The sequence below is a fragment of the Oncorhynchus masou genome, chromosome 16 (assembly GCF_036934945.1).
Source record: "Oncorhynchus masou masou isolate Uvic2021 chromosome 16, UVic_Omas_1.1, whole genome shotgun sequence".
Classification (NCBI taxonomy): domain Eukaryota; kingdom Metazoa; phylum Chordata; class Actinopteri; order Salmoniformes; family Salmonidae; genus Oncorhynchus; species Oncorhynchus masou.
In genome coordinates, this window is record NC_088227.1 from 19827397 (window position 1) to 19848618 (window position 21222).

Below are 21222 nucleotides of genomic sequence, written 5' to 3' on the forward strand. Positions count from 1 at the left end.
ACTTGTTACTCTCTATTAGCCACATTTAGTTTGTGAACTGGGACTTTTTGACACATGATAGAGCAGGTCTAGCTATTGTTTTAAATCACACTATTCACGTCGTGGATTCTCATGTATACAATGTTGTACATTTTTACAATGTAGCTTATTTATAAGGGTCGTTACCACAATCACAATCTCATAATCCCTGTTCTTTCTGTTCTTAAACATTTATTTTAAATCTAACCTTAACCACACTTCTAACCTTATGCCCAACCCTAGTCTCTTTTTTCATACATTTTCACGATATAGCCAATTTCGAGGTTCTGGCTGTGCGAGCTCGTGGAAACCACAGCTAAAACCGCCCTTTATAACAGGAATCTGACTTTTCATTGGCGAGTACAACCTTTTCTTTGACAATTGACCAATGAGGGATCAGTATTCAGCCACCACCTCTCCAAAACAGACCGCCTCGCTCAGGACACGACCAATAGAAGATGTTCAGAGGCGGGGTAAAATGCCTTTGACAATCACGGTTCTGAGTTGGTAAACAGCGTTGACCTCATGGTGGAAGACGAGACACTGTTAGGGAACGAGGCTGCATAGCATTGAAAATAAATCCAGACATTCGTAATTACTGGCGGTAAGTGGTGTTTTTCTTTTATGACAAGTATGGTGCTTGGAATGATGGAATTAATACATATTGCTTCTTCCTGGTTTGACAATTTTGGCAGTACATTGGTGAAAAAACGATGCGTCTCATCTGCCTTAACGTGACCTAGCTAAACTATGGCTAACGTTAATTTTATCAGAGTAACGAGCTGGATAGCTATCCGAATGTCAGTGAATACAGCATGTCTGAAAGGTGTAGTTAGTTTACTGACATTGCACCGAGATTGAATGCAAATCTGATGAAATTCAAACATTTTAACTCATGATGCAGTATAAATCTTACAAAAAATAGAAGCAATACAACCTGTAACTACAGGCATTAAACTTTCACGTGCATGCATGATCTGCTATCTGGCGTGACATTCAGCCAACGATGGGTAATTCATAAATGCTCATTTCCGCATATATTTAAATCAGCTTGTAGAAGTGAATGACGTCTGTATTTTGAGAAAGTAAATGGGCAGAGTGAACATGAAGAAGAATCGTTTCCACTGTGTTGGTAGTTTTGCCTGAAGGACAAAGCTCTCAACGGTCACGAAGGGCTAGAAGAGGCGCTTGCTGTCCCGTAAACACAATTCTGTACCAGCGACCGCTGTGACGCATACACACCACATGCCTGGTTATTTTCAAAGCGGAGGATACCTACAAGTGTGTCTGCTAATGGGCTGCTTTACCTTATTATTTGTATTATTACGGTTTGTCCTTTGCTGTGTCACTGAAATGAAGTGGATAGGCTGCTATGCCTACTCGGTACAGTGTGAGGCTCTGTTTATGGCCTGCGGTTAGCTTTTCAACTGAAAGTTGTTCAAGTCCTATACTTGACAGTTTTGTGGCTGCATGACTTTAATGATAAGACATTGAATCGTACAGTAACGTTACAGGCTGTAAATGGCGTACTGCAAAGCAGACAGCTTGCTTGATTGGGTTGTTAACTTCTGTATTATTTTAATGGTTTAACTTTTCTGGCAAGTATTCTTATCAACTGTTGCTTTTATCAATGTGACCAATAGAGCAAGGAGTGACCTAGTGCAATCATATCCAGTCATAGCTGCAGAGGAAATGTCTCACGTTGATCTTGGTGAAGAGGCCATTGTTGATGTGCAGAGCTAGACAGCACGTGGGTTCCTAGATTGGCAGGAACAATAGGAAAATTGTGGTGAGTCACAGTGCATTCGGGAATAAAATCAGACCAGTTGGCTTTTTCCACATTTTGTTACATTACAGCCTTATTCTAACATGGATTAAATTATTTTCCTCATTTTTTTACACAATACCCCATAATGACAAAGTGAAATTTATAACAAACAGATACCTTATTTACATAAGTGTTCTGACCCTTTGAGACTGGAAATTGAGCTCAGGTGCATCCTGTTTCCATTGATCATCCTTGAGATGTTTCTACAACTTGATTGGAGTCGACCTGTGGTGAATTCAATTGATTGGACATGATTTGGAAAAGCACACGCCTGTCTAAGGTCCCCCAGTTGTCAGTTCATGTCAGAGCAAAAACCAAGCCATGAAGTCGAAGGAATTGTCTGTAGAGCTCAGAGACAGGATTGTGTCGAGGCACAGATCTGGGGAAGGGTATGAAAAAATGTAATTGGTGGCCTCATCAATCTTAAATGGAATAAGTTTGGAGCAACCAAAACTCTTCCTAGAGGAAGCCGCTGGCTAAACTGATCAATCGGGAGAAGGGCCTTGGTCAGGGAGGTGACCACAAACTCCTCTGTGGAGATGAGAACCTTCCAGAAGGACAATCATCTCTACAGCACTCCACCATTCAGTCCTTTATGGTAGTGGCCACTCCTCAGTAAAACGCACATGACAGCCCGCTTGGAGTTTGCCAAAAGGCATCTAAATGACTCTGACCATGAGAAACAAGATTCTCTGGTCTGATGAAACCAAGATGGAACTCTTTGACCTAACTGCCAAGTGTCACATCTGGAGGAAACCTGGCACCATCTCTACGGTGAAGCATGGTGATGGCAGCATCATGTTGTGGGGATGTTTTTTCAGTGGCAGGGACTGGGAGACGAGTCAGGATTGAGGGAAAGATGAACGGTGCAATGTACAGAGAGATTCTTGATGAAAATCTGCTCTAGAGCGCTCAGGACCTCAGACTGGTGCAAAGGTTCACCTTCCAACAGGAAAACAACCCTAAGAACACAGCCAAGACAACACAGGATTGGCTCCGGGTCAAGTCTCAATGTCCTTGAGTGGCCCAGCCAGAGCCCGGACTTGAACCCGATCTAACATCTCTGGAGAGACCTGAAAATACCTGTGCAGCAGTGAAAGATGCTTCAACAAAGTACTGAGTAAAAGGTTATTCAATAGTTATGTAAATATGATATTTTTTAATAATTAAACAGTTATCGAAATAAGGCTGTAACATATCAATATGTGGAAAAAGTCAAAGGGTCTGTATAATTTCCAAATGCACTGTAATTTTGGATATTAGTTCAGGTGAATATGAACTGCACACATGGAGAATAACTTTCTACTGTGAAAAAATATCTTCAGTTAGATTAGCTCTTCTATTTCATAATAAACTGTACCGTGGTAATATTCTAATGTTTTGCAAGAGATTGGAGCAATTATACACCAGCGTAGACAGAATATTTTTGGTATCCGGTTGTTCTGGCAATTCTTACATAGGAACTTCAGAAGGATGTTTGACATACATATTTTTTACATTTGTGTCACAAACAACTTTTGAGAAAATTATGATGGAAGTGGCCATTTTTAGACCTATAAGCCGTCATGCCTCCTGTAAAACCCTATGATCTGTACATGATACAGACATCTTGGTGTCATTATACTCCTATTGTGTGCTCTCAAATGGAGTATGTCAAGTTGTATTTCAGAATCTATTCACATTCATTTATTCAACATGAAATATTAATATCTCAATTAACCTTTTTTTTTTAAACTTGGCTTCTTTTTAGACGTTTGGATATCTAAAAAAAAATATCCCTTAACTCTCTAGTTCCCTGTAAATATGGATATCTTCCATACAAGATGTATAGCTATAACGGGGAGTTGAGTAAACTCTGCTGCCTTGAAACGTGACATAGCTAGATGACATTAGCTGGACAGTTTATCCGAATGTCAGTGAACACAACAGGTCTGAAAATATACTCTTCAAACTAGGACCCATTTTATACATAGAAATTGACATTATAGGTCATTAACCAATCACAGCCCTCCTTTCGGATTGCACATTCAGCAAATCAGCAGAGGCAGTTTGCTTTGAATCCATTTTCCCATTCACTGTATTGTGGGTGCTCATAAAACTTATCAGAACTTCAGCCCTCTGGAAATTGTAGGTACTTGTAGAGTATATTGTTCGATAATGTCCATTTATTTATGTCCAAGTAGCTACTTTTGTTAGGGCGTTAGGTACACATCCAAATGCTCATGCAGGTCCAGCATAACTTCGGGCAAAAAGTTATATTTCCCGTGACCAGGAAATGGCTCTCTGCCAGTAACCTGACTCATTCAGCTCTTATTCAGCCCCACAACACAGTAGAAGCCTCATTCAAGTTTCTAAAGACGGTTGACATCTAGTGGAAGTCCTAGGAAGTGCAACTTCTTCCATATCCCACTGTGAATTCAATAGGGCCTGGGTTGAAAATTGACCAACCTCAGATTTCTCACTTCCTGTTTGGATTTCTTCTCAGGTTTTTGCCTGCCATATGAGTTCTGTTATACTCACAGACATCATTCAAACACTTTTAGAAACGTCAGTGTTTTCTATCCAATACTAATAATAATATGCATATATTAGCAACTGGGACTGAGGAACAGGCCGTTTTACTCTGCGCACCTTTCATCCAAGCTACTCAATACTGCCCCTGCAGCCATAAGAAGTTAAGGCCAGCCCAGTTATGTCATTTTAAAACGATGAGATTTGAAAAGGCCAGATAATCTAGTTGTAAAGCCACATTTCAGTGGCCTTTCTTGGTCACTTACTGCTGCAAGGAACTTGTGAGTATGGCACAGGATTATAGCAAAAAATAACTGACCAGAAGTGGATACTATCAAAGTCCTACATTGAAATCCAGGCAAGGATACTTTCCGTGCCAAGCCTTCCTGGTTTCCTTCCAGAGAATGTTTAGTAGAGACATGCTCATGTTTGCTGTAAAGTAACACCTTCTGATTCCCGGTGTAGCCCATGTGTTGGCGGCCGTTACTTAAAGGTTTGTCTCCATGTCTCAGATTGAAAACGTGTTTAACCTTTACGAGCTTGTCATGGCCACGGTGATCCTTGATAACAGCTGTGTTTTTCTGCCTGCCCGGCCAGGTACTCTCTGGTTGTTGACTGACTGCAGTGCTGAGTGGATAGCTGGCCACTAGCCTGCGAGACTTAAACCTCAGCCAATGGCCTATAGTGTTGTGACTTTCAAATTCTGGTGACTGTAGACAAGTCTTATTTCACCAGTATGATTCATGTCCTTTCCCTTTGTCACACTTATGTTCACTATTGAAATGACATTCATTCTTTTGAAGGTTTCTTAGATTATACACAGTTACAGCACGACTAGGCCTACTTTCAGTACATCTAGCCTCCGGCTATGTTGTATGTACATACAGTCGACTTTGGTATGTAACTCCGAACCCTCAAAACTATGATTTCTTTCCACATCTGTGTTCTAGGTGTTAGGGAGACCCACCATGGCAGGTGACATGATGTTGGTGATGCGTGGCTTGGCCAAGCTGAGCCAGGCGGTAATAGACACTCAGGCCAGCACACTGCGTATTGGAGGAGCCCAGGCCATGGCCCAGAGCATGCAGATGACTGCAGAGCAGAGCCTGGGAGTAGCCATGCAGAAGATGCAGGTGGGTAAAGCGAGAGATGAACGGGGCTCTTCTATGGGGGTAGTGGGCAAAGATTGTATTTTTCATTGTCAGACAACACCACCACCAATGGCCAAATGCAAAATGGGTGACGGAGCTTCGGTGTCAAACAGCTTCCGAGCCTTTCTTTTTGCCCAATCTGATTTTGTGTGAGCTCAACAAAAGATTGATTCATAGAGCTTTGTGGTCTTATCATGGCTGAGTTACGGTCTGTACAGCTGGCTCCTATTTGTTTTCACAGCGTAGGAATAGTCCAATAGTAGAGAACAAAGCTGCCACTAAGAGTGGCCTGCTGTGGATGTAAATACAGTTTGACTTGAGGCGGATCAATAAGGTGGCCCTTGGTTAGGGCCAAGAGGTTTTTTTTTCTGACCGCATGACCTGACATGGAAAATATCTCGGGCCATGAGTTTTTCCTGGTTCGGCCGCTCCAGTGAAACCCCAGCTCCTCGTTGACCTTCCACATCTGTATATCTGTTCCAGGAGTTTGGTGGGCAGCAGCAAAGCGTGCCTGATGACTTCCCAGCAGACATAGACAGTAAGTATGACTTCTCCGAAGCAGAGGGGAGCAGCATGGACAGTGGGGAACACGTAGAGCCAGGGTTCAGAGAAGAAGGACAAGGCGTCTCCTCAGAGGGGATGGGGACCACAGACAGCACGACCTGCGTGACATACAACGGCCAGGCCTCAGTCAAATCCAAGCTGTTTGAGGGCTACAAGGACCCCAGCAGCCAGTTCTCAGGACAGATCCGTTCCTACCTATCCTATAGCTCCTACCGCTCCTATCACCAGGACGGCTCGGGGGTTGGGGGCCTCACGGCCGAGGACATAGAGAAGGCCAGAGAAGCCAAGAGGAATGAGAAACCACACAAACAAATGGTACGTCTACACATATTCTCTCACTGGTACCTGTGGCTCAGAGATGTGCTGTGTGTATCTTGTCTACCATTATTCTGTTCTCTCTGTTGTAGCTCAATGAAAGGGCACGAGAGAGAAAGGTACCAGTGACCCGGTTAGGGAGACTGGCTAATTTTGGAGGTAAGGTTGTACATTATTTTGGTTTCTAATATGTTTTATTATTGCTTTGTCTATGACGTTGAAGTGCACAAAAGGCTACCATTACAAATGTATTATATTGTTTATGTTCGTGTCGGGAATTACTGAAATGTGATTGGATTGGATCAGTAAGATCCCTCCTTTATTACATTGCGATAAGTATTAAGAACTGGATCCTTTTTAACTTGGGAATATTGATGTGGTGTCCTCAACATCAGGCTCTGATACACAGTGCTCTATTCTACTGTTCCTGGCTTGAGCTCACTTTTTTAATCCCCCATTTCATCCACATTACATTAAATGGGAAGTCGTATGCCACCGATCCACACGAGGCAAACCTACTCTTCTGACAACTTTCAGCGACAACTATTGCTGTAACCAGTGTCAATATCTAGAAATAGAGCCTGTGTTTCGGCCTGTTTTTATTTATTTATTACCCTGTTATGTCCCCTTCTCAAGCCACCCGTGTACCAAAGTGTCCCACCCACATGCCCCCATGTTCCCTGTCAGTGTCTGCCTAACACAACCCTAGTGTCTGTTTATCCTCAACTTGATATATCTACTGCTTGTAAATTGCAGGCCAGTGGGTGAAAGGTGGCCTGTGTGTCTTCATCCCGTGAGTGAGATCTCCTCTCCCCTTGACGGCCACATGGTCAGATTGAGGCCTGGAGGTTAATCTGCACTTTGACCAGTAGTAGGCCTGCAGAGCAGACTACAGATTTAGCTACTTTGGAGTTCTTAACTAGTAAAGCCAGTCAAATGCTGCCGTCTCAGAGAAACACAGGCTGAGTTTACGGAGGCAGCGTCTTGGTAAAAGAGACAGTCTGATATCTGGTCCTGCTGTTCTCTGGGACCTGGACTGACGGACGGCCCGGCCCTGCCCCAGCATGGGCCACCTGTCGCTGTCAGCATATTTTGTCACTGTTTTGAAAGGTTATCAGATCCGCGCAGCGAGCTGATACACAAGTGAGAGCAAAGCCACTAAGAAGAACCTTGGGTTTATACATGTCCCTGACACCATCTTTATATATTACAGGGCCAGCTCCGGCATTCTCTCTCTTTCATGGGAGTTTTGGGGTGGGGACAGTATTGACCGGTCAATACCGACCTTCAGCTGGAAGTTAGGGTTGCCAGGTCTGGTGGCATTGGAGTAATGTGAGTCTCGACAGACACCTGCCGGTCCAGCACCCTGGGAACCTATTGGTTTGCTCTCCCTCCCCAACATGACTACATGGCTCAGGGGGATAGCTAATAGCCCCCCCCCCCCCCAGGGCCCTCTCCTACAGGGGAAAAGTGATGTGCTGTCCCCTGAGGATTGAACATAAATTGGTCTCACGTTGAGATCGAGTTGCTGACAGGCTATCCAGTTCCTGATGTCGGTGTACCGATGCGAGGGAATGCCTAGCCATGCATGTTTCCTGTTCTGCTCTCTCCTGGTTGTTATTCTGGGTTGGAACATGGATACATAAGTTAACACCATGCTCTCTGGGTTTCAGTTCCCTTTCACAGGTACACATGCTTCCATGTAGAGCTGTTTGTTGTTGTAGTCTTACCACGGAAGTTAGCACACCATGAAGTTCAAAATGTGTCTAACCGGTTGTCTTTTTATGAAAACCCCTGGTATTATTGTCATCTCCAAAACAAGCCATCTATTTTTTTTTTCCCATAAACACAATTCCCTATTTCTGTAAGTTGATATCTAGGTGAGCCAGCAGCTTCCTGGTATGGTGTGTCCCGCTGCTTTGTCCTAACCTAACTTGGGGGTGTGAAGCAGTGAGTGCTGTGTGTGACAGTGTCTGGAGATGGCAGAGGTGTAACCTCTGTGCCTTCACTGAGACTTGGCTGGCAGAAGGACTTATTCAGCTACTGCTCATGAAGTGTAGAAATCATTGATTGGATGCTGTTTAACCAGGAAGGCTTAATACTGAGGGGTTCAAATGGGTGTAAAAAAACAAACCAATATCCACATATCATGGTGAAGCTTTTTGAATGTGTTGTTGCTTTGGCGTGAATTTATTTAGAGGGCAATGTAAAGTTAGTGAAGAAATCTATTACTAAACCCTTTTCAGAGTTAAAAATGATCTAAAACCAGATTTGGTTTGTTTAGTACTTAGTGTCTATACATTGTGTGACATCGGCTGACGTAAAAAGTTCTTTGTAAATACATTTGATTGATTGATATGCACCCTGTTAACTGTCCTGTGAACAACCCTTTGGGATCTCACTAGTGATGGTGGGGTGGAAATCGATAGTTACATTTTGCAAGAATTATTATTTATTTTAAATATTGATATTTGACTATTTGTAAACAACACAAAAAAGTGGTGTGTGTGTGCACATATACTACTGTTCAAAAGTTTGGGGTCACTTAGAAATGTCCTTATTTTTTATAGAAAAGCACATGTTTTGTCCATTAAAATAACATCAAATTGATCAGAAATACGGTGCAGAGATTAATGTTCTAAATGACTATTGTAGCTGGAAACGGCTGTTCTTTAATGGAATATCTAGCCGTATGGAGGCCCATAATCAGCAGCCATCACTCCTGTTTTCCAATGGCACGTTGTGTTAGCTAATCCAAGTTTATAATTTTAAAAAGGCTAATTGATCATTAGAAAATCCTCTTGCAATTATGTTAGCACAGCTGAAAACTTTTTTGTTCTGATTTTTAAAGAAGCAATAAAACTGGCCTTTAGACTAGTTAAGTATCTGGAGCATCAGCATTTGTGCATTCGATTACAGGCTCAAAATGGCCAGAAACAAAGAACTTTCTTCTGAAACTCGTCAGTCTATTCTTGTTCTGAGAAATGAAGGCTATTCCATGTGAGAAATTGCCAAGAAACTGAAGATCTCTTACAGTGCTCTGTACTAATCCCTTCACAGAACAGAGCAAACTGGCCCTAACCAGAACAAAAGAGCGGGAGGCCCCGGCACACAACTGAGCAGGAGGACCAGTACATTAGTGTCTAGTTTGAGAAACAGGCGCCTCACAAGTCCTCGATTGGCAGCTTCATTAAATAGTACCCGCAAAACCCCTATCTCAGAGGTGCAAAGAGAGCCATATCTCATACTGTCCAATTAAAAAAAGAAATAAGATGGGAAAAAGTGCACGGACATTGGACAGCGGAATTAGGTGTTCAGATCACAAAGAAGAACATTCTTGAGATGCAGAACAAATGAAAAGATGCCGGAAGAGTGCTTGACGCAATGTGATGGTCTGTGGGTTCTTTGGTGGTAAAGTGAGAGATTTGTACAGGGTAAAAGGGATCTTGAAGAAGGGAGGCTATCACTCCATTTTGCAATGCCATGCCATACCCTGTGGACGGCGCTTAATTGGAGCCAATTTCCTCCTACAACAGGACAATGACCCAAAGCACTGCTCCAAACTTTTCAATAACTATTTAGGGAAGAAGCAGTCAGCTGGTATTCTGTCTCTAATGGAGTGGCCAGCACAGTCACCGGATCGCAACCCTATTGAGCTGTTGTTGGAGCAGCTTGACTGTATGGTACGTAGAAGTGCCCATCAAGCCAATCCAACTTGTGGGAGGTGCTTCGGGAAGCATGGGGTGAAATCTCTTCAGATACCTCAACAAATTGACATCTAGAGCCAAAGGTCTGCAAGGCTGTAATTGCTGCAAATGGAGGATTCTTTGACGAAAGCAAAGTTTGGACACAATTATTTATATCATTATTTTTAACCTTGTCAACGTCTTGACTACATTTCCTATTGATTTTACAACTGATTTCATGTATGTTTTCATGGAAACCAATGACATTTCTAAGTGACCCCAAACTGTGTGTATGGCATTGAGCATACCACCTCAGTCATCGGCTTCATCAATAAGTGCATCGACAACGGATTAAGTTTGAATCCTACTACACCAAAAAATATTACAGACTACAAAAGGATACTCAGCCGCGAGCTGCCCAGTGACGCGAGTCTACCAGACGAGCTAAATGCCGTTTATGCTCGCTTCGTGGCAAGCAACACTGAAGCATGCATTAGAGCACCAGAGGTTCTGGAAGACTGTGATAACACTTTCGGTAGCCGATGTGAGCAAGACCTTTTAAACAGGTCAATATTCACGAAGCTGCAGGTCCAGACGGATTACCAGGACATGTACTCAAAAGCATGAGCGGACCAACTAGCAATTATCTTCACTGACATTTTCAACCTCTCCCTGACCGAGTCTGTAATACCTACATGTTTCAAGCAGACCACCATAGTCCCTGTGGAAGGAAGTGAAGGTAACCTGCCTAAATGATTACCGCCCCGTAGCACTCACGTCAAGTGCTTTGAAAGGCTGGTCGTGGCTCACATCAACAGCATCATCCCGGATACCCTAGACCCACTCCAATTCACATACCGCCCCAACAGATCCACAGATGACACAATCGCACCCCACACTTCCCTTTCCCACCTGGACAAAGGGAACACCAATGTTACAATGCTGTTCATTGACAACAGCTCAGCGTTCAACACCATAGTGCCCGCAAAGCTCATCACTAAGCTAAGGACCCTGGGACTAAACATCTCCCTCAGCAACTAGATGCTGGACTTTCTGACGGGCCACCCCCAGGTGGTAAGGGTAGGCAACAACACGTCTGCCACGTGAATCCTCAACACTGGGGCCCCTCAGGGGTGCATGCTTAGTCCCCTCCTCCTGTACTCCCTGTTCACCCACAACTGTGTGGCCAAACATGACTCTGACACCATGAAGTTTGCTGACGACACAATGTTAGGCCTGATTACCGACAACGCTGAGACCGCGTATAGGGAGGAGGTCAGAGACCTGGCAGAGTTGTGCCAGGCCAACAACTCCCTCAATGTGAGCAAGACAAAGGAGCTGATTGCGGACTACAGGATAAGGCTTGCTGAACAAGCCCCCATTTAACATCAATGGGGCTGAAGTGGAGCGGGTCGAGATATTTTGCATGGGTCCCCAGATCCTCAAAGTTGTACAGCTGCACCATCTAGAGCATCCTGACCGCTTGCATCACCGCCTGATATGGCAACCGCTCGCCATCTGACCGTAAGGCGCTACAGAGGGTAGTGCGTATGGCCCAGTACATCACTTGGGCCAAGCTTCCTGCCATCCAGGACCTCTATACTAGGCGGTGTCAGAGGAAGGCCCAAAAAATGGTCAGACTCAAGTCATAGACTGTTCTCTATGCTACTGCATGGCAAGTGATACCAGAGTGCCAAGTATAGGACCAAAGGGATCCTTAACAGCTTCTACCCCCAAGCCATAAGACTGCTGAACAATTAATCAACTGGCCACCTGGACTATTAGCATTTTACCCCCCCCCCCCCCCCACATTGTTTTTACACTGTTGCTACTCGCTGTTTATTATCTGTGCATAGTCACTTTACCCCTACCAAAATGTACAAATTGCCTCTGCTAATCTTGACATTGCGCACATTGTCTCTGTACCCCCTGTATATAGCTTGTAATTTTTTTACTTTAGTTTATTTGGTCAAATATTTTTTTGACTTTCTTGAACTGCATTTTTGGTTAAGGGCTTGTAAGTAAGCATTTGGTGCATGTGACAGTTTGATTTGATAATCTTTGCACACTCTTGGCATTCTCTCAACCAGCTTCATGAGGTAGTCAACTGGAATGCTTTTCAATTAACAGGTGTGTCTTAATAATTTGTGGAATTTCTTTCCTCAATGTGTTTGAACCAACTAGTTGTGTTGTGACAAGGTAGGGATGGTATACAGAAGATAGCCCTACTTGGTAAAAGACCAAGTCCATATTATGGCAAGAACAGCTCAAATAAGCAAAGAGAAAGGACAGTCCATCATTATCCAGGTTGTGTAAGGTCTATTTGACCAAGAAGGAGAGTGATGGTGTGCTACATCAGATTACCTGGCCTCCCCAATCCCCTGACCTCAACCCAATTGAGATGGTTTGGGATTAGTTGGACGGCAGAGTGAAGGAAAAGCAGCCATCAAGTGCTCAGCATATGTGGGAACTCTTTCAATACTGTTGGAAAAGCATTCCTCATTAAGCTGGTTGCGAGAATACCAAGCGGGTGCGAAGCTGTCACCAAGGCAAATTGTGACAACTTTGAGCAATCTATTTCATAGTGTTGTCTTCCCTATTTCTTCACTGTAGAAAATAGTACAAATAAAGAAAACCCCTTTATGTGTGTGTGTCTCATATACCAAACATTAGGAACACCTTCCTAATATTCAGTTGCATCACCCCGTCCCATATGTCCTCAGAACATCCTCAATTCGTCGGGGGGCATGGACTCTACAAGGTGTCGAAAGCATTCCACAGGGATACTGGCCCATGTTGACCCCAATACTTCCCACAGTTGTCAAGTTGGCTGAATATGCTTTGGGTGGTGGACCATTCTTGATACACACAGGAAACTGTTGAGCGTGAAAAACCAAGCAACGTTGCGGTTTTTGACACATCGGTGCTCCTGTCATGCTTGTGTAACTAGAAATGTAGGGGATATCTAATCAATGGACGACTGAATTAAAATGACAATTTTAAAAGTGAAATGTGAAAGAAAGGCTACAATGACCAAAAGCCAACAGTTAGGCAGCTATTTTACACTATAATCTGGATTGAGTTTCAAGTTTTAATGTCACATGCACAAGTACAGTGAAATGTCTTTTTTGCGAACTCTAAACCCAACAATGCAATAATAAATAACAATGTATTACAAAACCCCCCTTACAAGTAATAAGAAATATGAAATTCACAAAGTAAGTAAATAAGCATACTATATACAGGAAATATATTTTTTCAAATCTGATCCAATACCAGATTTGCATAGGTGTAAGGTGACTAGGCAACAGGAAAGAAGTTAAACCGAGTAACAGCAGCTTGCGAGTGTGAGTCAGTGTAAATGTATGTGCATCTTATGTGTGCGTGAGTAAATGACGTGTGTGTGTAGGGCTCTGTGAGTGTGCATAGAGTGCAAATATTGAAATAAAAGTTCAATAAAGATGCCAGGTGAACTCAGGCCGTGTAGCTATTTATCAGTTGTATTTCTTTGGGATAAAAGCTGTGCAAGAGTCTGTTCGTGTCAGACTTTATGCATCAGTACTTCTTGCTGTGCGGCAGCAGAGAAAATAGTAAATGGCTGGAGTCTGGCAGGGAGCTCAGCCCCAGTGATGTACTGTCCGCACAACCTTCAATCACATGTAGCGCCATGCGATTTGAGGGTGGTGCTATTTCCATACCAAGCAGTGATGCAGTCAGTCAATATTGCTGTCAATGGTACAGCTGTAGAACCTTTTCAGGATTTGAGGGCCCATGCCAAACTTTTTCAACCTCCTGAGGGGGAACAGGCACTGTCGCACCTTCTTCACGTGTGTGTGTTGGGTTGTACCATTTTAAGTCTTTAGTGATTTGGACACCGAGGAACTTGAAGCTGTCTACCTGCTCTACTGTCGCCACATCAATCTGGTTGGGGTATCCCCCCGTTTCCTGTAGTTCACGATCAGCTCCTTGGTCTTACTGACATTGAGGGAGAGGTTGTTGCTCCGGCACCACACTGCCAGGTCACTGACCTCCTCCTTGTAGGCTGACTTAATGTGATCAGGTCTACCGCCGTCGTGACGTCAGCAAACTTGATAATGTTGTTGGAGTCGTGCGTGGCCACAGTCCTGGGTGAACAGGACATAAGGAGGGGACTAGGCACACACCCCGGTGGGGCCCCTGTGTTAAGGGTCAGCGTGGTGGAGGTGATGTTGCCTACCCTCACCACCTGGGGTTGGCCCGTCCAGGATCCAGTTGCTGAGGGAGGTGTTCAGAGTCATAAGCTTGGTGACGAACTTGGAAGGTACAATTGTATTGAACCCTGAGCTGTAATCAATGAGCAGCATTCTCACATAGGTATTCCTGTTATGTAGGTGGAGAGAGAACGCAATCTCAATATCTATGGATCTGTTGGGGCGGTATGCAAATTGAAGTGATTCTAGGGTGGCTGAGATTGAGTTAATGTGTGCGACAACCAGCCTCTTAAAGCACTTCATGATTACAGAACTGAGTGCTACAGGGCGGTAATCATTGTGGCATGAAGTCTTCTGAGTTCTCAGGAACAGGAATGATTGTGGTCATCTAAAAACATGTGGCGACTACAGACTGAGACAAGGGGATGTTGAAAATGACGTTAATATTTCTGCCAGCTCTTCTGCACATGCTCTGAGAACAAGCCCTGAAATACCGCCGGGGCCCTTGGCCTTGCAGGTGTTGACCTGATTTAAAGACTCTTCTCACGTCAGCCTCGGCGAGCGAGATCACCCAGTCCTCTGGGTCGGTGACGCCCCTCACAACCGGCTCGATGTTGTTGTCAAAGCGGGCGTAAAATGCATTGAGTTCGTATGGTAGAGGGGCATCGTTGGGGAGGTCACGGATGGGGTCTTCCTTCAATCCATAATGGACTGTTGCACCTGCTGCAGGCGGCGGAGCCTGTGATATATGATTCCACCTTATTCCTATATTGTCCTTTTGCTCGTATTGACTCTGTGGAGGTCAAAGCGGGCCTTCTTGTACTTATTCCTGTCTTCAGCCATAGCATCAGGGTTGTCTGCGATAGCTCTGTGTGCAGTAGCCCTGCTCTTTAGTTAAGAGCCAACCCCTGGCAGCCAGAAAGGCAGTCTCTGGGTGTAGGGTTTCCTGCTTGTTTATAACAAGTGACATAAATAAGGAATCATTGACTCGGTGAAAGCAGTCTGTCATGGAAAGAGCAGATGTTCTTAATGTTTTGTACACTCGGTGTAAATACAGTCGCGAAAGTCTGCTGTACTTACATAAAATTGTTTCATCCTGTAGCTTGTTCTTCATTTTTTTAAAGTAGTGAGCCAACATGTTTTCAGCACTTTATTTCATTTCCTTGACTGAGCAAAACGTTTCTCGTACTGTCTCGTCTCTCTGAAGCAGACATATAGTGAGTAATATGTTTGGAACATAAACTCGCAGAATTGAATCGCAATACATATAGAATCTTGAGAAGCACAATACATATCGTGTCGGCACCTAAGTATCGTGAGGTCCCTCACATTTCCCAGCCCTAGATCTAACCAGTGTAGGAAGTGCCTCTTAATCATTGACGAGTAATACAATACACATGGTGTTTTGGACCACAGGTGTGGCTGCATGGTTGGCTGACTAACTGATAAGGCCTTCTCCTGGTGTTGTGGAAAACAGCCTGGTAGTTTAATCATTGGCAGGATATGACCTAGAATTGTCCCTAACAGAGGGGAAAAGACGGGGCTTGTTTTGGATTTCTAAGGTCACTGGTTCAAAGGGAGCAAACAGCTCGTCGGCCACATTAAGTTAACAACAGTATTTCCCCACTTTTTTTTCCCTCCAAATGTAGAGTTATGTAACACGCTGCTGTACTGTCTGATCAAGCTTGTTTTTGTTTCTGTGCCATGCGGTTTGTGGCCCAGAATGTGCCGAGCTCGGCACTATTGAATGTTGTTTTGGGTGCATTACTTGAATAACATTTACCGTACATTCCATGGAATGTGCCATTTAAGTGTGATCCTAATTCTGTGCTGCAGATCTGAATACCCCTCATATTCTCAGTACGGTAACACATTGCTCTTCTGTGCCCAGATTCTTGCATCGTCACAAGTAGAGAACTATGCCAGAAGTAACACCCAAAGGGTTGATCCAGTCAGTGTTGTAATTCTCTGCTATCGATCCAACACGCTGGCCTGTTGGGGTGTTCTACAACATGCTTGACTTGGCTGCTATCAACGCACAAGTGTTGTTCAAGCAGTGCATGAACAACACCATGAGCAGGAGAGACTTCATCATGAGTCTGGCACATGGGCTACGTGAGAGACTTTTGCGCACAGCTCCTGGGGAGGAGAAACTGCAAGCTGGGCAGATGCACTCGGAACACAACCTACGACACCTGTTTCGGCTGCAAGCGAGTTGTTTTGTGGGAAGTGTTGCGATCAAGTGAAGGTGACAGATTTGGGGTGACTGTGAGATCTCATTTAGCCGTTATCCATTGTCCTAACTGTTGCGTGAAGACACACACCATAGTGTCAGCACGAGTGAGGCCACAAATAATGTGGCCAATCACTGACAATAATAGGCCTTTTTTTTTCACTGCCATTCTTGCTTTTGTGCCGATTTCACTATTCACAAGCACGCTTGGAGCCTATGCTGATGTTTATGCTGCTGATATTTTCTTTATTGACTGTGTTGCGTGGGTATTTTTATTTGTTTAGTCATTATTTAAAAAATGCTGTTACTGTTTCAATGCACATGTTTTTTTGTTTCATAGTTGTAATAAAGGCACTCCACGAATATAATGGCTTATACCTGAAATTCCTTTAAAAAATATATATCCAATAATTTTTGCGTTTAGCCCACAGTAACAAACTATTGAAAGGGTTATGTTCTTTCAGAAATGTACATTTCGTATTCTAATGTTACCTAACACCTTTTTATACAACACAACCAAGTTACATTCGTACGATGGGGGTCCAATGAGGCTTTTCTTGTTATTACACTGGTGGCTATTGGTACTACTCGAGGCCCCGCTATTTTTTTCGGCAGGGACGGGTGGGTTCAAGGTTTTTATTGAAATTAAGTTATTGAAATGACAAAATAGAAAACGGTCAGAGACCGTCTCGGCGGTTCTATTATTAACATCTGTCTGTAAATAAGACTGAACTGCGTCTGTCTTAAATAAACTAGACTGGCATAAATGACTGTTCCTAGAGCTCTCGGGAACTGATTTGACCTGACTGATGTGTCATGGGGAAAGCAAAAAGCAAAAGGCTAGGCGACGCAATTTACCCAATGGGCTATACTGTGCAATATTTGGTTATATTAACCTTTTTTTGGGGGGGATAGGGCACAATAATCTGAACGTTGTCGATATAAAGGCCATGAATAGAGCTGGAACAATTCCTTACGCTTCATGACAGAGAACTATGTCTGTTCTACACAATGTATTTCTATCTGAACGTTCCATAACCGTGTACCCTACTGAACGACCCAGAGCTTAACAGCATGTTATGACAGGATGTCATAACGCTGGTGTGTTGTGTCCTCACAGGTCTGGCTGTAGGACTGGGCTTTGGAGCGCTGGCTGAGGTAGCCAAGAAGAGTATGAGGCCAAGTGAGGATAACGGTAACTGTTTAACATAAGCGGTTTCCTACGGTAACTGGAAGCAGGCTTATGTTTGACATTACGTGTACATGCATGCACACTCGCATACTAGACACTTAACCCAGCAGTAACATGCACACAATGCCCCTGCAGGATGTAACATGTCTAGGAATGACAACCTTTCAATTAGCATGCAATGGACAAGTGCATGATATAATGGTGAACCTATACAGACATGCAGAGAGGCATAATAATTCATATCAAAATCAATCATTCGTCATTCAGCGTAGCTGAAAACACTAGGCTATAGTTCTTTGACTCTGCTATAGTTAGGTTCAGTTGAGGTGTGGGTGGTCTTAGCTCTTACAAAGAGCCCTTTAAGAAACTGCCCTCTGTGATATTACCATCTGCAGCTGTCGGGGGAAGAATTGGAGAGGGCCGTTTATTGAGCTGACCTTTCCAGCGCACTCTTCAATTAGTTTTCCGCCATGCCACGGCTGGACCGCTGGAGGTGGTGTGGCAGTCCAATCTAGAGCAGGGGCGACTATACAGCCATTCACATGGCCATTGTCTCCTTAATACCCTGGGAGAAAGACAAGTACATTGAATCTAGGGCTGTGAATGAAGCTCCAACTTTAATCCATGGATCAGAAATGATAAGGGCCTCCCGAGTGGCGCAGCGATCTAAGCTACTTCGTCAGTGCTAGAGGCATCACTACAGACCCAGGTTCGATCCCTGGAAGTATTACAACCGGGCGGTGAACTTTTGGCCCAGCATCGTCCGGGTTAGGGGAAGATTTGGCCAGGGGGGCTTTACTTGGCTCATTGCACTCTAGCGACTCCGGTGTGTTCTCTGGCACTTTGGTGCTTCTGGGTTAAACCGGTGGGTTTGGAGGGTATGTTTCGGAGGACACATGACTCGACCTTCGCCTCCCGAGCCCGTTGGGGAGTTGAGCGATGAGACCAGATCGAAATTAGGGAGAAAACCAGGGTCAAGTACAAATAAAGTAATAGATGGTATACAAGTACACATCATTCTGGGGGCGGCAGTGTAGCCTAGTGGTTAGAGCATTGGACTAGTAACCGAAAGGTTGCAAGTTCAAATCCCCAAGCTGACAAGGTACAAAATCTGTCATTCTGCCCCTGAACAGGCAGTTAACCCACTGTTCCTAGGCCGTCATTGAAAATAAGAATTTGTTCTTAACTGACTTGCCTAGTAAAATAAAGGTAAAATAAAAAAATAAAAAATTCTCAAATGAGCATAATTACTGCACAATACAAAGTGAGTATGTAGTGGTAGAGTATAGTTGGTCATCAGAGCAGATCTACTGGGGGTCTGATGTTATGCTAATCAAGACTGTCCTGGGGGATATGACGTGGCTGAGGTAATCTTGGTTCAAGATACATTAACAGTCCTTTTTAAATCTCCTTCTGCTCCTAACGCCTTAGTCTGACTGCTGACATCAGTGTGGCCCACTGACCCCCCCCACCCCACCTGGGCTGCCTGGCAGGCGGTCCTCTTTCTCTGCTGGAGGGTGTCTGGGGCTTCAAACCAGACCGACTGGTGCTGTTACCAAAGCACTACCTAGAACAGGGCTGCCCAATTCGGGTCCTGGAGGGCCGAAACACTTCTGGTTGTCACCCTCCAAATCAGAGACTAATGCAGACCTGGGACACCAGGTGTGTGCAGTTACTGTAACTAACAGGTAGAAACAAAAAAACAACGTTTTGGCCCTCGAGGACCGGAATTGGGCTGCCCTGACCTAGAGAGACCAGATTCCTTGTCTGATTGTTTAGCTCACTGGTTTATGAAAATGCCTCATTTATGAAAAGTATTTTTTTGGTTAAATGTCTGGAATGTGGGTAGGCTTTAAGCTGGTTTGTTTCCAGGCTGTGCCCTGGTGTATCTTCGTCCAGGGAGAGCAGGGGGAGGGAGGAGTACGGTGATCCCAAGTGTAGACGCCACACATGGAGCCTAATGAGTTCATCAGAGACTACACTACACCAACAAACCCAGGAATATAGAACACGTACACACTACTGTATAGCCAGGGAAGACATTCACATGTCAGGCCTCCGCAGTCTTCTAGTAAACACGTTTTTACTATGGGAATGGGGTGCTCTAGACAGGGTGTGAGGAAGAGCGCTGGTGTTCTACACCATGTGTTGAGTGTCAGTAGTGTGGAAGTGACCCTTCTCACTGTTCTTTCACTGCGTTAGGCCTTCTCAGTCAGGAGTTATCATATCACTATTTTGACTTAACCTCTCTGCGCACTGAACCCGGTAGCGGGATGAAATTCGACAACATGCGGTGATCGCTACATAAATAGTCATATTAAACATTCACAATTTTAGAAGAAATTGATCGAGGACTATTCATTTAGCGATTCCCAAATGGAGGAATATGTTTTGAACGGAGAGGACATCGTTTTGGACTGGTAAGTTCTTCTCATGCTAATGCCGTTGTTTGAAATTAATAATATAAAATATTATTTGTGAAATGAAATAGCCTATTTGAGGCTGTTGAGGGGAGGGCAGGCCCACAGCAATGGTCAAAGTGAAATGCAGACAGTAGATCAAGCTGGTCTGTCATAATATAAAAGAGACAGTAAATCTAGCTGAAATGTCATAAATGGGAGTAGATCTAGCAGGTCTATAATAATATATTCAACCTTATATATATATATATATGAGTACAGGGAACATATCTGTTTATTATACCTGTTGATACAGGGCTCATATGTGAAACTATTCTAACTGAACATTTACTTTCATAGTGACACGGACTCCGGATGGGAGCCCCCAGTGCCAAGGTGTCCATCCCCCCCACTGAAGCTGGTTCATCCAGCTCCTGCCACAAGTGGTGTTCATCTGCCAAAATGTATTTCTGCAGGCATGGATGTGCTATGGCACCGAGCAGCATCAGCAGCTTAATATTGTGTAGAGGACTGATGCTCTTCCAAATATTGAAAGTGTTATTTTGTAAATGTATATGTTTTTTTCTCTTCATTTTTTTTTTTAGTGTGTGTGTGTGTGTGTGTGTGTGTGTGTGTTAGAATACCATTTTGGTATTTTGTATATAGTTATTACATTCAAAATGTTTAACTTCACCAATCTGGCCACTTGGGTACATTTGGGCTACTTGTGTGGGACACCTGGGTGACTTCATGATAAATGTCATGTATAGCACACTCATTTTGGAAGTTGTCATTCTGAAATGTTGCACAAGTACTGTTGCCCTCTTGTGTTTTTCACTGAAATTGTCCCATCATCCTATCTGAATGTTTGTTTCATCTTGTTCATTTTAAAGATGATACAACAATAAATAAACACTTTTTTTCATTGTATTATCTAAACCAGATATATTGTTATATTCTCCTACATTCAATTCACATTTACAAAAACTTCAGAGTTTTCTTTCAAATGGTACCAGGAATATGCTTATCCTTGGTTCTGTGCCTGAGCTACAGGCAGTTAGATTTGGGTATGTCTTCAGGCGCAAATTTAAAAAAGTAGGGGGGTAGCTCTAAGAGATAATTATTAACAGCTGAC

The 21222-nt window shown here is 43.8% G+C and overlaps 1 protein-coding gene across 4 annotated transcripts in view; it reads left to right on the top strand.

Moving 5' to 3' along the window:
• Positions 1 to 520: 520 nt before the first annotated feature.
• LOC135557620 (atypical kinase COQ8A, mitochondrial-like) overlaps positions 521 to 21222 on the top strand; it is a 33880-nt gene continuing 13178 nt past the window's right edge. For 2 of the 4 annotated variants that reach the window (XM_064991062.1, XM_064991063.1), the window contains exons 1-5: positions 521 to 622; positions 5308 to 5490; positions 5992 to 6387; positions 6480 to 6546; positions 17617 to 17691. In XM_064991062.1, the coding sequence (XP_064847134.1) occupies positions 5326 to 5490; positions 5992 to 6387; positions 6480 to 6546; positions 17617 to 17691 (703 nt within the window). In that variant the 5' untranslated portion in view covers positions 521 to 622; positions 5308 to 5325. The remainder of the gene's footprint in view (positions 623 to 5307; positions 5491 to 5991; positions 6388 to 6479; positions 6547 to 17616; positions 17692 to 21222) is intronic. The other 2 variants (XM_064991064.1, XM_064991065.1) reach the window with 1 other exon arrangement.